Here is a 17825-nt window from a genome sequence, read left to right on the forward strand (position 1 = left end):
AGTCATTCCATTCTTTTTTCCTAGTGTTTAAAGATGGCTTTGAATTAGAATGACCGTCTACCAGTTTTTTTGATTCCTATTACATTGAAACGGGGGTGGTTTTGACAAATCCGGCATAACATTTGCTCTGTTGTCATCCGGCTTTTTCCATCGCGGGCTACGGCGCGGGACACTACTATTGCTAACTGCATTACAATATTTTGCAAAATGGCCATTTTGATTGCATCTGAAACAAGCACGGTTAGCTAAGTCAGTCGACCTTTGTGTAATCATTGCTAACTGAGAGTTTTTATTCTGGCCAAACAATCTATTTTTGTTACGTAGTTGAGAATTATCATGATGAGTTTCATCCATGAGCTCACAACTTTTAACTAAATCGTTACAAGAGCTAGGTGCATTGTACGAGAAAAGTTTATTATATTTGTGTAATAAACCATTTTTAACTGTTAAAGCCAAGTCTTCCTCGGACAATGGAGATGTTAATTTATTATTCAAAGACGACATTAAATTTACATATTGTCTAACAGATACATTATATAACTGTTTGTAATGGTGTAATTTAGATTTAATTCTGGAATCACCTTCGAGAATTTTAGAGCCCGAGGCAGTATCGGTCTCAACATAACTCGAGACGGAATTGAATTTAATCTTGTCCATCTCGTCACATAACGACTGCAATTCCGTAACATTAGAGATTTCACGACCGATTTTTAATTGCGCATATACCGGCAGGAGACCTTTTGTGATTAATGATAGAAGTTCCGATTCCGGAAGAGGTATATTTAGTTTAGAATTTATCGCTAATGCCTCCAGAATGTAGTCTGACGCCCTCTCATGAACTTTCTGACTTAAATTAAATAACTTCGACTTCTCAGTTATTTGGAATGACGGGTTTTCAAATCTTTTTAAAAAAGCTATCTTAATTTCTTCCCATTTCAGGTTAGTCTTAAAAATTTTCCTGTAAAATAATAAAGCGGAACCGGTCAGCAAGTCAATGAACCCTCTAGCTAGGTCTTCCCAATCCACGCCTCTGGCATATTGTAACTCAGTAACTCTATCCAAAAAAACACGAACGTCCGTATTGCCATCAAAGGAAATTTTCCAATTATTTAAATTAACGATTTTCTTTTCGACGTATCTTAAATTGGTTCTATCAACGTTATGGTGCACCACAATCGGGTTTATCACATCGTGGGAACCGGAACTGCTTGTTTTAGGTGTCGTACTAACTTCTGGCGAACTTAAGGAAATAATTGGAGTTTCTGTGTTCAAATTAAGAGATGCATTATATGCCACACATTGTTCTCTTAGAGATGACACGGCTCTTTTTGGAACAATCCCTCTTTCTATTAACCATTTTTTAATTGATGACGCCGTCGCTTTTTCAAAATTTAAAATTCTACCAATATTGTGAGGATCCATGGTTTAATAATGGGAACGACCGGTAAAGTCTATGGATCTTAATTTAAAAACAACCAATACGATATTTATTAAAGAATGTGAATTAAAATAACTGAATTTAATCCTATCGCAAATTGACACTTGGAAGTTCTTTATAGTATTTGAATTATTTCAACTTATTATAATGAAACAGATAAGCAAAGCTTAACCTGACAAAAAGAATCATTTCTATATGAAACAATTAAATTGCATTTCAAAATTGAAATAACACCTCTATCTCTTGGAAACAACCACATTTAATGTTTATTACGCCGTAATTTCTCGTTGGTTTATTGCGTATTTAGAAATTGGAACTGCGCATTACGACTACCGACGGCACCTATATACTGCGTACGTGTACCGGGCGACGGAACAAACACTCCCGGATCAGAAATGAATTATAACACACAGCTGTGGATAAAAACATTAATACACAAGAATATTACAGTAACACATAACAAGAAAAGACACATTCCATCGGGTAATTGACTATCCAGGTTGGGCGTCCAGTGTTACATTAGAGCTTATTAACGTAACTTATAGTTATAAGTTGTTACATTAGCATTCCAGCCAAGTAATATGCTATATATGAGTGAGTACACAAGCTGAGCTTGTACTCCAATCTTCAGGGTGTGGATTTATATATAGTCAATTTCCCAAATGAAACAAGTCTCTTGATATGAGTTTTTATTGTACAGGTAATACAGGTAATACAGGTTATCAAACAGATCTACAAAAGGTACATAGCTCTTTAAGGCCTGACTTGTTTCTAGCAATCTATTGACTCTAAGGGCTCTGATTGACAAAGGTATAATATTAGCTCACGTGTACTTTACGGTGGATGCGGTGAGACGGTCAGCAGGTGCCATAGGCAGGGGCCTAGGCAGGGTGCAGGACGGAAGCCGAAGGACTGCCACCGGGGCACGCCACGCTGGACGACAAAGGACGCCAGAGCGGCGGCTGGAGGCGCAGAGACGATGGAGCAGGGCGGGGGCACTGGTTGGAGGGCCAAGGGGCTCCACACAAACAGGCTGGAGCGGCAGACGCCCAGGACTGAGGCAGGGGTCTATGAGTTCACTGTTCTCAGCCTGGCGTGGACGGTAGGAAGGGCGGCCGGCATCAACAGGCGAGGAAGAGCTGGAGCACGGGTCGGTTCGCCAAGGGGTTCTTCACGACCCGGCTGTGGTGAGCAGAGGTGTCTGGGCCGTAGACAGCATGTGGCCCGGACGGAGGAGACATGACCCAATTATATAATGTTACGTGCTGGTGGGCCTCAGGCAGAGGGAGACATGACACAGCTCTACAATGTAATGGTGCTGGTGATTCGGGGGATCCCTTTGAAGTGGAGAACTGGTACTCGAGAGGCGACACGCAAGGTGAAACAATTCCGCCGGTCCATTTTTACGGCGTCACAGATTTGAGCGGCAAAAGTTAACTCGGAACCAACACAGCATGTTGCAATCCGCGCGCTTCCCAGGGAACTGAGGCGTGGGTAGCTGGCCGCGAGTACTTGACCTGCTTTGGTCGCTCGCGGGGGGGGCTTGTCCCACTCTTTGGCGCGTGCCCCATGCCCTTATAAGGACACGTTTTGCATCTTAGCCATATGATTGGTTGTAGGTACTTATAGGCCTACGTGACCAATATCAGGTCGGAGACATCGCGGATGTACGTGTATGTATTGGTGTTCACCCGATTGTAGACATGCCGAGATGCGTATATACTAGTGTGTTTACACGCTCTGGGTGTATGATCGAATTCCGGCAACGCGAGAGCATATACTTAACTTTGCAGTTAGCTCTTGCAAGCTTTGTGCAAACATAACAATACATATAATACGTAATTAAACAATATATATAATATTAGTGGTAACAATACCTCCCTAATTGAGAAATTCTCGTGTTTAGGGAGGGAGCACTATCAAATTGACAGTACTATACATACTTATTAGTTGTTACAATTTGGATGCATGAAGGACTACTTTTTTATATATAATAAAAATATAAGTTGGAATTTGTTTTGTACATAATGGAAATATAGGTTGGCACATCGTAACACATACTTAAAAATTATTTTAAAGTAAAATGTTTTTTGAGTTTATGTTTAAAAATTTCATAATTCCTCTCGGATTGTATTTCTATAGGGAGTTCGTTAAAGCATTTTATTGCTGAGTATGTGTAATGATGTTGGGCTGTTGTAGTATTAAGTTTAGGGATTATTATTTGTCCTAAGGTTCTCGGTCTGGTGCTAAATGACTTTATTATTAGTTTCTCTTTATGGATTTGTAGTAATGCGTTTTTTTGATAAATTTTATTTATTGGTAATACTTTGAATTCATCGAATAATTTTTGGGTTGAATAGTCTAATTGTTTCTTTAGAATTATTTTGATGAGTCTTCTATGTACTATTTCAAGTGGGGTTAAGTTGGTTTTATACGCTCCTCCCCATCCTATTATTCCGTATTTGCAGAACTGATTGGGCTAATGCATAGTAAACCTTTAGTAGCAAAGATTTATGTAATATATTTCTTAGTTTGAGGAATACGTAATAAAGTTTACGTATTCTATTTACAGTTTGCGCAATATGTTCAGTCCATTTAATATGTTGGTCTATAATTATGCCTAAATATTTAATATTACTTTTTTTGAGATTTTTGAGCATTTAAGTGAATTGCAGTTGTCAGTATAATTATTACAAGAGTTATGGATAATTATATTGGAATTTATTGTTGGGTGCATTTTGTCTGATAATGTGAAAGTCATGAAATAGGTTTTGTCAGAGTTTAAGGAGAGGTAGTTGTCATCCAACCATTGTTTTAAGTTGCTTATTTCTACGTTCGCAGTTTGATAGGCTTCTTCCCAAGTTTTTTTTTCTATGATTAAAACTGTGTCGTCGACGAAAGATATGATTTTTCCATTTTTTGGTACTGTAAGCATTTCATTCACGTAAATGATAAACAATATTGGGCCTAGAACTGTCCCTTGAGGAATTCCAAATTCAGAATAGGTTGGTTCACTCAATATATTGTTAATTTTTACGTGTTGGTGTCTTTTATGAAGATAATTTTTAAACCATTCTTTAACTGTTCCTTGAATAAATTATTGTATCCTGCCATCAACCGCCTATCTTATCCTATCCTATTTATTGCGGATAAAGATAATTCGACCATTGAAATACTTTTTTATTTATTTTCGCCCTTAAGGCGATGCCGGTAAGGTATAAATTCCCGCCTAAATCATCATCATCTCCAAAAATTGTGTTTTATTTTATTTTGTGATATTCATGCACAAATATTTAAATGTTTTACGATAATTTTCTAAAGTACTTAATTTGCCACGTTATGCAATAAAAGTGTAATTAAGAGATTTCGAACTTTAAAGTAGTTTGTATAAACCTGATAAAAAAATATCTCGGATTATAAAAAAACTCTGAAAACATTCTAGATTATTTCAAAGGACAAAAGTGGTGACCGTTTCTGAAACTAAATCGTTTAGGGTGATATTTACATAAATGATATAGGTAGGTACTACAGTGAGTGCCGATTTACCAAAATTTACTTAGAATGTAGCTGATCGTCTACATCAGCAATGAAGGGTTAAATTTTATTGGTTATTGATGACACTGTAATATTTATTTAATTAAGACGGTAAAATAATTTATTTGTTTGTAACAACTTTGAAACCTGATGTTATATATTCAAATCGGTAGTTACCTGGTAACACTGAAGACATAAACTGATAAAAGTACATTATAGCTGGTCCATTATGAAGGAAGTGAGTTATAATTTATCTTGTTTCAGGGGAAATGAATCAAACATTTTCAAGCAAGTATAGAAATTCTTTCTTATAATCGGAATCAGGAGTCAAAAGATCTCTTAAATGATGATACGGTAAACGGAAGTATACAATTTTGATTCCGTGTTGGAGTTATCGCAATAATACGGTAGATATTGATTGTAAATAAATAAATGGATATGGAAATAAATCTGGGTGCAGACGTAATACTTACTCTCTGAATTCAACTTTTTTTTATTCTTCATTACAAGCACCCGCTAAACTGCCAAAGCAGTCACAATATTAATATAAATCACACATAAAAATAGAAGCCAAAATATAGAAAATGGAAAAAGAAGAATAACATAAATCGAATCCATTATTTCAGGACTGCATTATTATTGCGTACGGCGCTCTTGCACTCAATCTTGTTAGCAATTTGTCGCTGGTAAAAGCTAACACAAGTTACCGGTACTTACCTGTACTAACAAGCGATTACCTCCACACGCCTTGCGAGGTGTAAGAAATATAAATTATTTGATAATGATGTCATTTTTCAACCCGGATGTTCCTTCACACCGAATGATGCGCGATGGGGGATTGGAATAGATAATTCTGATTGAAGTCGTTGTAAATCAGATACTTCAAAATGAGGATAATTGGGGCGGTACCCGCCATTTTATTGGGTTTTTTATGGCATGTCTAAAATGTTATTATTGTTATATGATTATTCATTACTTTCAGACAAGCGTGTTAAATTTCTGTTTTTCTGATAGTCAAAAATGATTCTTCTCAGAAACTGATATTATTTGAGTTCCTACTGTCTATTATTATTCATTAATATTATGAACTTTGTGGACACATGAAGTCAGTGCCTACCTAGATATACACGGTGTCCGGAAACTAGTAGAGAAACTGGAGAATCTAAAACACACAGAAAAACGCCCGCCTAACATATGTACACGGTGGACATTTGTCATATGAGAACGGGTCGCTTCTACGACTCGTTCTTGAGTTCAACAGCTCGACTGTGGAACGATTTGCCGGCTCCTGTGTTTCCTACCTTGTACAACATGTGCCTCTTCAAGACCCTTCACACAGCATCCCCGGAGATGACACAGGCCTTGAGGCTTTTTTTTCTTAAGGGCCGCCTGTTTTGGATTTTTGTTTTTTAAAAGTTATCTAAGTTTTTTCTATTTTTACTAATATTATTTCCTCAAATAAAAGATTTAAAAAAATTTCACGACGAATTTTTTTTGACGTGTTTTAAAAGATATTAAATTTTCAACATCGAACTCGATTTACTCGAAAGCAAAATCTCCAAAAAGCAAAATCTCAAAAAGTTATACCACAAAATTGACTCCAAATGTGATGAAGATACACGAGCTTCCCGCTTTAATGCGAGTTTCCGGACACCGTGTAAATAGGTTGATAGTTCTTTTTTATTATATGGTAGGTTACTACATCGACATATTATCTCAAAAATAATTACAAATTTACTTGAAAGGTTACCATTCTTTAAAATTTTCCTGTGAATTCTCCCCATTTTGATCCTGTGAACTCTGGGTCCTAGAGTTAAGGAGCTTACTGCTCTACCACGTAGGTCACCTTTGTTTTTTTTTAATTCAGCAGAAAATGCATTCGCGTAGTATTAAGAAAATCTTGAATTTTAAAGCTTCCATTAAATGAATTAATTTCATTAAGTCCTTCATCATGTTCTGTAATAATAATTACTAGCTGCACGTAGAAAAATTCGTATCGCTAATTTATTGAAAATCTCTTCAAACTCTTAAGTCAATATGTTTCCAGATGAACTTTCAGTAAAATACTAATATAATATAACATCACGATGTCGGAACACGTGTTCATAAAAATCCTAATATTGTCGCTTTTCATCATTATATATTAACAAGGCAAATGCAGGTGCATGAACACATGTTTCAATATATTAGGAATTTACTTAAATTTTTCAAGGAAACGGTCTACGATCACATTTTTAACCGGATTACCAATAATTTGAAGAGATTTTTAATTAATTAGTAGTACCTACTCATTTTCTAGGTGTAATTTTTGCACCGTTTTGTTTCTCATAAATATCCATAGAATGTGAATTTTTTTTAAATTCAATTCGGTCCTCAAATTGTGATATCATGTATCCATTCATTCAAATCATTTCCTTGTCTGTGCGTCCTGCGTAGCCAGTGTGTTAAATTCCTCGGCTGGCTAAGTCCTCCATCACAACACAAGCAAAATTTTCAGCTTACTGTGGTGGTAGTAGGAGATTTTCAAATATTGTCAGGTTATTCGTAACCCGGGAATATTTGTCTTTCCTTTAAAAAAAAACAAAAAAATAGACACTGTTCGTCTGAAGCATTCTGACAAGCGATGAAGTTGGTACCTACCTATTGTTAATGTTTTAACAGAAAATTATTTTAATTTTGTAATGTTCGCTAACTTCGCTAATTCTTTACTAAAAACGGATAAAATAGAAAAATTCATCAAAGCTCTCGCAATTGATTTTATGTGTATATTTTTGTGCTACAAGTTAATATCTCCGTAAGGCAATGGTTTAAAATAGAAGAGACAACACAGATGTAAGTAAGTACCCATTTATAATTCTGTATAATCATGTTATCTCATTCATACGCGAATGTCATTTTCATACCTTTAGACACACGTTCCTTACAATTTCTCATAAAGATAAATGCATGCAAAATATTATGAGAATTCAAATTTAATAAAAGCGTTATAAATCGAATGTCTAAAAGCGGTGTTATTCCAACCTACGTGATATAATAACATGTAATCAGGATTTATCATGACCCGCTTGCACATGCGTAAATTAATTCTAAATTACAGTGCAGCTTGCGGAATTCTGACACCACCGTGCTATCTTCTTATCGCGCTGTCTGGAATAAGAACTCTGGATATATTTAGTTTAATTTGTTGAAACTCGTTAGTTAATCACCCGCTTGTATGATCAATCCGTCGAGTTATATCAATTCGCGCTGGTTCAGTGTATTTATCTTTCAGATATTCAATTTATACGTCAATGCGTCTTAGTTCCTTGCGAACACAACCATCTCACCATTGGCATTCCACGTAGATTACAAAGTATGAAGGATATGTTGTGTTATATCTCTGCTTACTATGCAGATTTCCGTGTGTTGGGAACTCTTGATAAAGTAAAAGTTTCTTTACAATAATTGCGTGTATTTACGTTACAATAAATAAGTCTGGATTTAGCTACACTGTTCATTACCCGAGGGTTGGTAATTCTCTGTTTCTAGAAGCTTGAAGTCTGACAAGGATACCCCACAGGCAATTGCTACACTCTAGCGGCATCTGTCCGACTATGGAGTAAGCTTTCTGACTAGTGCCGTCTATCGCTTGAATACCCAACTTATTACCGTACATCACATGTTGTGATGTTTTATAGGGATGCTGTATCGCCGAACATCTAGTTTTGAGATAAATTACTTTAAAATTTATTGACAATTTGTTACTTTCCTCGCAAATTAAGAATAGTAAAAACTTCAAATTTTATGAAAGATAGATTAACCCTTCATTAAATATGTTGAAAAAAAAAACAAATATATCATGTATTTTGAAATTCATGATAAATTTTATTTCTTTCTAAAGAAAATTATATTTTGTAACATTTCAAAATAAATTCTTAATCTCATACCTTTCACCAAATTTTAAATTGTTACTACTATTTTAGTTTGCGTGGAAAATTACAAAATGTAAAAAAAGTCATTTATCTCAAAATTTGCTTAGTAGAGATACAGTATATTGACACATCACGCGACGCGCACGTGCCACGGATAGCTGCCGATATGTGAGGCAAATACGGCAACGGCGTGGTATTGCCAAAAGAGTTTATTTGCGGGGTTGTCCTGGCAGATATTTGTATTTTAAGATGTTATACTCTGTCGTTAAAGAAGTGTTTTTTTTTGCAGTAGCAGCATTGTTCCATTGTCAATTCCTTGGGATGTAATCACAATAAATAAATAAAAGTAAGTTCATACGATGTAACTCGACTGATGGAGTGCTGTAAAGCCAAAATTCTGTATCTATAGATACGGTATATTGCCATAACACGGGCGTATCCGTCTTACCTATTAGATTTTTATTTTGGAAATACATCTTTATAACTGATACTCCGAACGTGTAATAGTTCTAACTACCTGAAGTACGACTTCCAAAGCAATACGGTTATGTTTTAAAATGTCTATTTGTTTAGGACATGTAATTTCGCAATATGGATTTTATGGTAGGCACTAATCCTTTTAGCGATCAAAGTTATTTTATTCATCTTACATAAGCCTATTTAAAAAACATTTAAAAAATTCAACAAATTCAAATAATTATGAGGAGGCCCTAATGTCATATTATGTCATGTCATATTTTGGGATGCTGTGTAGAGGGTCTTTTTAAGAAGAGGAAGTTCTGGTAAGGTAAAAGTTGCGATGGGTGGTTAGGAATCTATGGATCAGTGTGTCCAGGAGTGACGGACATATGAATATATCCCTCCCACTGCGGAGCAAGGCGATGGGTGGAGAGATCAGTTGAAGAGGACAAAGGGTCTCCCTATACTAATCTCTCCCGATCTGGCACGCCACGCAGCTGGTGGGCAGGCGCATCCTGAACACACCTCACCTACGAACCCGGGCACTCCTGCTAAATCACCAAACTTAGCTAACTAAGTTTCAAGGTATGCTGGATGGTATGTAAGTCACTTAACGGAATGGCTCCGGCTTACTTATCAGAATTGTGTATTCCAGAAGATTCCAATTCCCGACAGTCAACCCTTAGGTCAGCAACGTCATCAGCTATCGGAAGGTTGAAGGAACCAAAGCGCACACCAGATACTAAGTTCGGTGAGCGTGCTTTCGCCGTGTCAAGACCTAAAGCCTGGAATGGACTGCCGCATGATTTGAGAATGATCGCAGACTCGACAGAATTTAGGTCTAAACTTAAAACGCACCTTTTCAGACAGTCGTATCCATAATTTCAGAAACCTCCACTTTCACAGTCGACGGCAATTTAAATTAACAAAATGTAAAAAAAAAATAAAAAAAAATACTAAAAATAAAATAAAAAAAATAACAATTAAAAATATATAAATAAAAATGATAATAACTAACAATTTGTAGGCTTTTTGAGACAGTTAAATTAAAATAAAAACTATAGCAGACTTAAGGTCATACGATGACCAGTGTTTTTTGATATAGTGTCCTCTGCGTGCAGTTTTATCTTCTATAAGCATAAACTTTTTAATATAAGTGTGTTTGTCGGAAGTGACTTGCCAGGTTAGTATGTTTTGGTATCTTTTCTAAATAACAAATGTAGATCCTAGGAAATAAATTGTACAGCGCCCTTGAGGTGATTTTTCACAAAAACGGCGCTCTACAAATTATCCAATTATTATTATTATTATTACTTGAGGTGACCTATGACAGAGCTGTTGGTTATCCAATAATTGGTACCCGTGGAGGCGGTACCAAACCCGCCTAATAAATATTAAAAATCTTGTCAAATTATTTGTTTTTCTCTAAAAAAACGGGTCTGCAAACCTTTGATGAATGAATTGACAGAATAATAAAATAAGACATCTGCCCTGATGATGGACACTGCAATGCTGTCCGAAACGTTGGCTAAAGAAGGAGTTAGCGCAACACGGCATAATACCCCAAAAACAAATAACAAAAATACTTTTGGCCGTGAAAATCTTAAATCATATTTGAATTGACAGAGTTTCTAAAATGGTATCAGTTAAAAACAAATGTTCTATGAGTACGGCGGAACACGTGTTCATGCTAATATTGATTTTGATATATTGATACTGTCGCATTCCGTCATGACATTTATTAGGATTGACATTTTTTGACGGCCGGCATAGTCCAGTGGTAACGCATAGGACTGCCATTCCGAAGGTCGCGGGTTCGAACCCGGCGTGCGCAAATAAATTTTATTTGATTAATTTGTGTTATTTCACAATTAATTAATTAAAATAATATATAGTATATTTGCGGCAATACCGGCCCTTAGCCATTCAGCTACTGTGGCTATTTCAACCGTAATTTATATACGAGCACATGTCTCTGAGATAAGGTAATGTAATTTCATATTTTCGCTGCATCCAGCATCTAGTCTGAACACGTAATAATATCTCGTCATTCGTATGGCCGCGAGCCCAAGCTGGAATTGCTGACCAGATTATCCTGCCTACTGATTGAGTGCCATTCACATCTGCTCGGGCAGATAGTCTGTTGGCCTTGCAGCGAGCAGCATCGCCATCTAGCGTATAATCTCCAACAAATGCAGCAGGAGGAAAGACCCATTTTCCTCCATGATGCATTCAGTCATTGCGTTTATATGGTGCTCGGCGTTTATCTGTAAATACAGCGGGGACTTTGTACAATTTCTTTGCCGCCGTGACTTATCGATCGTAAATTTTCTACTTTCATTATATTATGTAATACCTCCAAAGACATAAAATTTTCACTGCCTGAAAACGTTTCTTTCATAATATGTTATTTCTCGCATCTATTTGAGAAAATCAACCCGATGCCGATTGGCACATAGCGTGGAGTAAATCACAGAATAATGGTAGAAGAATTCGGCGACAGCTGACTAAGACATTGGTCAATCTAGTGAATCAAATTGGGCCTTGTCAAGATTCAGAATAGTCTGAATAACAGAAGAGTACTTATGAGACGATTTGAGATGATGATGAGAATGAAGCAAGAAGTGTGTGCCAAAACTGAGTTGTTTGACGGTCCATCCTCTCTATAAAGGAATGTTGGAACAGTTTTTTTTATTTAAATATTTTTAAGCCATATACAGGAAATCTTACAACAGAAAATTCCAGGTGATGAAGACAACTAATGCTTTTCTTTTCTTTGTTTAGCTTTAAATATATTAATTTTTAATACGAAAAACAGGGCCGTCAACTCCAATCTATATATTATAAATATCTGAAGATTTTGGATTCTCTAGGACGAAATTGGGCAAAACAGTTTTTTTAAAACCCCAGGAACAAAAATGTGTGTTGGCCAGTTTAATAGACTAGGTTTATAGTAATGCACAAGAGAATGAATAATGTCTTCCACACTTTGTGTTCACCTAAGTTGTGGAGTGTGCACATTGGATTTCAGTAATCCTGACTTAAAAATATCCACAGAGCAATATGTAGGTATTACCAAGAACCAGTGGAGGCAAAGTACGACATATAGTTCTTCTTCGTGAAATTAAATATATTTTTTTAAATTTATATTCCTACTTGACTCTTTCTGTTAACGAAGTATCACATGCTTCCTTTAAAAATTTTAGCTTACCTGATTTTATAAGTTTTTGTTAAAACCTGGATCCGTTATCTTAAAAAAGGGTAAAAGTCTCATCACACAAAATAATTTGAACCGAAATGTTGTGATCGTGAGATAATTGCTTCTTATTTAAACCCATGGGAGTTTCCCATGAAAGGTACAAAAATAAACGCACTTAACTCATCACTGAATAACTGTAGGCGTTGAGATTATGCGGAAATAAAAATAGACAACGGGAAAAAAATAGTTGTGCGCATATTACGACGCTAAGTAGATACGCACATTGATGGAAATAAGCAGGAAACTGCGGAGACACTCCTTCTTCCTGGTGCGTTGTCCATCGGCGCCATCAGGCAACAACTAACCACAACTATCAACAAAACTTGCAGCAACTAGCAACTAGATCAAGGATCCAGGCACCTGATAGCAACGGGTCAACCTTGCCTGCATTCTAGGCCTAAGCTGAATCAATGTTCATCCATCCCGCAACTAGACGGCTTTATTTTACAGTGTAATCTTGCTTGTGTTACGTGGCCAGGGTTTTATTTACGGGTGATGTTATTAACTGAACAGAACGTAGCCGGCTTTGCCTGACACTCGCCTAATGAACGTGAACTTGCAGATATAAGTTTAGTATACAATATACTTACAACATAGGTCTAGATTGCGATGAATCAACTCGGCTCGGAAATGACTGTGGACTTTATTGTTAATGCTTTGTTCTTGTTGTTGTTGCTCAACAACGCACGTAATGGGTGTTATTACATAAACTAAGTGTGGTACATATATTCTGAAGATCGATTTTAACACATTGCAACGGTAGTGTTTTTTTTTAAATTTAATATCTTCACTTTAAAACAGGAAACCTGAACTTTTTTCTCATTAAAAACCTTCTAACAGTGAGAACTTTCGTCATGAAATTTGCGTAATTCTTCTGAATTTCTAGATCAACGCAATTACTTTCAGTTCACAAAGCTGTTACGAGTTTGGCCAATAGAGCTTTAAAATATTTAATTTTCAAAAAAGTTTAAGCCCTTATATTGTTGGTCCCATTGTTCCAATAAAAATAAAAAAAGTTGAAACTTGGGCGAAGCCGGTTAGAGTAGAACTACGAGTATTATATAAAAATTATAAAATTAACACATCGCAATAATAACTTTAGTGCCTTTTCAGATCTGCTCTGGCTATGAGAAATGAAATTATTTTCCATTTTGTTTCTTTTCCCGTCTAGACGTAATTCTATTACAGTGCCAGTAAACGTTGTGCTCGAAATTTTTGAAAACTAATTTCCGTTTCAAATCATCTGTACATGAAAATAACCTTGAGCGAATTCCTACGAAGGAGGCATTGTTTGCTACCATTTATTACCATAGACCGCGCGCTCGTTCATAGAGCTAATAAAAACTTCGATGTTTTTTTAATTTATTTTTTATGCTAACTTTCTATACTGCAGGATTATTATCATTTAGCTAGCGGCTCCGCGCAGGCTATTTCTTAGGCCTATTTTAGTGAGTTTATTTTCTTTGCCAAGCGCTGCTTGTAAGCACTTGGATTGCTATCCCATTTGGTTGGAGTCTCACTTGGTTAGAGCTAAACATATCTGATCATAACTGGAATATATTTTCTTTAAGACGTTTTATTTCATATCTCTATCTTTGTACCAAGACTGTATAATATAATGTGCCACGAAACATGTATAATTCTCACGCAACACAACTTATATAGTTTAGCTTTTTAAATAGCGAAACTTTTAAATATTACAATCTAAAAATATATTAAAGAATTATTATATTTTTTTTATTAAAAGTAAACATTTGTTTACATTACAAGGTCTTATGCAAAGTACAAAGGATAACAAATTATTACAAGCAATCATTCCGGCGGCTTTAATTTTTTTTCGGAAGATTTTTTCAATTTATATTTGTGTTTCAGGCTAATAATTATTATTGCTTAAAATTATTTTACAATAACACCGCCATTACCGGTAAATCAGCCAGTGAGACCTGCAATATTATATTTATTTACATTTAACTTTGGATTTCGGCAATTATGTGTCTAACTTTTTCCACAATTTCTAGCTTCATTTATGGATGTAGTGTATTGTTACGTTTTCACAGGAAATTATGATGTCCGAAAATTAATGAATGTGTTTTTTTGATATACCTAAATGGTTTCTTCGTTATGTGATTTTTAACAACACTGTCACTGAGCAATAAATGTTTATAATAATAATAAAACGAAATACCCTATCATATTTCTGTGCTCCTGGTATTTTGTTCTTATTGGAGATTCACTTTTTGAAATCTCTTAGCAAACGCTTCCTATTTTGAACATGGCACATGGAGAAAAATTAGTATTGCTAATTTATTAAAAATCTCTTCAAATCATTGGTAATCGTATTAAAAACAGGATTGCAGGGCGTTTCCTGATAAACACGTGATATGCCTTGATAATACACAGTGATGAAATGAGGCAATATTATGATTTTTCTGAATACGTGTTCCGACATCGTGATATCGAAGTTTCACAAAAATTTTATTAGGAAACCTATCAATTCTTTCGTTAAGGTCCTGTAATCTCGTTTTTAACCAAAAAATATTATTATTATTCATAATATATTAATGAATAATCAATATTTTTTAACAGTATTTTTTCTCTGTGGCACTTCATGGTTAAATTCAGCTCAAATCCGAGTTCTAGAGTTTACTGAACCAGAGTTACAGATAGAGAGACGGAATCACAACCGAAATCAGTATTTTGAATAATGTATGTTTTGTACGTGTTCCCAGGGCTTGCTGGAGTACATGAACCACGGGCTGCGGAAGCCTGCCACCGTGTACTGTGACTTCCACGGACACTCGCGCAAAAAGAACGTGTTCTTCTACGGCTGTTCCAACAAGGAGAGCTGGTGCAAGACGGACAGGGACAAGGCTTCTGACGAAGAAAAATACAAGTTCATGGTGAGTCATCAACGTAGATGTGCCTTTTTTTCTGTTACCTTTGTGTATCGTTTGTGAGAAAGAGTAAGCACTAACTACGGAGCTCTTAGTGGCAGGACCATACCATATTCCATGGCAAAACAGAACACTGAAAAAAAATGCAATTTGACCAATTATTTAAGCTTGTTCTGTTTTATCTGGTCACCATTTTTTACCTTTGGTGAGTTTTTGATTTTTCCGACACCCAAAAGTTCTAACTGCCCGGAGTCTACAACTATACAATTCTCAATTGAAAAAAATTGTGACGCTAAAAGATGCGGGGTAGGGTAAGGTTGGGTTTGTAAGTTCCTCGTCAATCATTTCTGGTTACTAAAGGAAGTTCAAGCGATATTAAGTAACTTTTAGCCTTCGAATGTGAATGAACAATCAATGATATAATTACGGTTATTTTTGCGTGAAATGTTAGTTATTACAGCGTTACATTTTTTGCCTGTAATGAACTTAATTTGTGTAGAATTTAAGGGTCATTTTTTTTTAAATTGGTACTGTTCGTTTAAGCAAGCGATAGCGTAGATATATGCCAACCTATGATAAGAAAATTATTTAATTTTTTTCTATGCTTGTAAATGTTTCCCAGAATTCATGTTTTTTAATGTTTACTAACGGCGTTTATTCGAAAAGTTAATATTTGATCGTTTCTCTAATTTTTCCAAAAAATATTCCTTATAATTATTCTATAAATAAAATTTGACAACATTTGTTTTACTGTCTAATATTTTATAAATACTTCCGCTTCACAAATCCTACGAAGTAAACTTAACCCCTTAGGCAATTCGGAAGATATTCTTCAAAGACAACGAATACATACAGAATATTTTTGTGAGATACATATCCCAGCCTGACACGGTCTCATAAAATGTATGCTCTCTCACTTTGTATTACAGTGAGAATTTGATTTAAATAACTTAAGAAAGAGATAATACCGTGATTTCAGTTTGCATTAAAAAATACCTTCCTGGAAAAATAAAAATTTTCCATTTTGAAAATATTGTTATGTGAAAGGAAAAAAAATTAAAAGTTTTATAATATCTGTGGCACTTTGAATATATTTTTAGTATCGTATAAAATAGTAATTACAGTAAACTCGACAAAAACGGTAACCAATTTTAAAACCTTTATTTTGTTTTCGTTCAAAATTTTATATTTGTAATTACATACTTCTATTTGTAATACTAAAATTTTAATATTTCTAATTACAACCGTCTATTTGCAGTACTAAAATTTTAATATTTCTAATTACATACATCTATTTGTAATTACATTCGTCTAATTTGAATTCTAAAATTATAAAATTTCTAATTACATATGTCTATTTGTAATTATATCTATATGTCTAATTTAATAACGAATAATTTAATATTTCTAATTACATACGTATACTTTTAATTACTTATGTCTAATTTTAATTGTACTCTTATACGTCTATTTGCAATACTAAAATCTGAATAAATAATAAATAATAACAATACTAAAGTCTTTCATTTGCTTTCAAATAAGTATTTTATTTTGAAATCGAATTTATCTGAAATCGAACGTAATGTGAAGCTTTAGGGGTTAAATATATTAACTTAAATAAAATATAGTGCCTGATGTTTCCTGTAATACGCAGCAATATAAGTGAGACAGGTTTCACGGTGACAGCCGGCGCTTCTCGGGTGACAAATGTTTCTAATGATGATAACCAAGAACACATCAAGCTTCCACATTTTGCATTTGTCTATTCACGTATTCAGCGTTGTCATCTGATTGGTATGACATTCACCTTTGTGTTTCCTGTGTGTAGAAACTTAGCATGGATAGAGCCTTCTAGCTTTTGATGAGATAGCCTTCGCACCTATCCACAACTACTGTGAAAAATGTATCAACGCACGAGCATTACTGAAACCCGGATTTTCTTCTAGTGATTATTAGAATCACAAAACTTATTCGTTTGCTCTGTTTAATTCTTCGTAAATTAAATATTAATGATTATTATTATTTGTGGCTGTCGTAAATTATTTGTGGAAGGGATATTATTAGATATCTTTACTGTCGTAAGGTACCACTTCCATAGGCTGACCAATCAAATGTAATTTTAAAGGCAACAAAACTCCTGGCAACGAATGTGTTAAGTTTTTCTGCTCATACAGAGTTGTTTTTTTTCACACAGGACTCGCTGAAGAAAATTATTTCTCTATATTATGTAATCTTTGAGATTGCTGTGTGGAGGGTCTTTTCAAGGAAAGGTAGGGGAGGTAGTTCAGGGAAGGAGAAAGGTATAAGTGGTGGGTAGGAAGCTGGGAGTC

At 35.0% G+C, this 17825-nt stretch overlaps 1 protein-coding gene across 4 annotated transcripts in view; it reads left to right on the forward strand.

Annotated features, from left to right (window-relative positions):
* The window catches only part of LOC149424948 (cytosolic carboxypeptidase 1-like), a 190984-nt gene that overhangs the window by 155463 nt on the left and 17696 nt on the right, over positions 1 to 17825 (forward strand). For 3 of the 4 annotated variants that reach the window (XR_016304993.1, XM_089648199.1, XM_089648213.1), the window contains one exon: positions 15331 to 15501. Coding sequence is in view for 3 of the 4 variants with exons in the window: in XM_089648199.1 (XP_089504325.1) it covers positions 15331 to 15501 (171 nt within the window). In the remaining variant the exon portion in view is untranslated. Of the gene's footprint in view, positions 1 to 15330; positions 15502 to 17825 lie in introns of those variants that run through there. The other variant, XM_089648223.1, reaches the window with a different exon arrangement.

This window comes from Hesperophylax consimilis, chromosome 3, assembly GCF_061612785.1.
Source record: "Hesperophylax consimilis isolate HC1 chromosome 3, BYU_Hcon_1.0, whole genome shotgun sequence".
Lineage (NCBI taxonomy): Eukaryota > Metazoa > Arthropoda > Insecta > Trichoptera > Limnephilidae > Hesperophylax > Hesperophylax consimilis.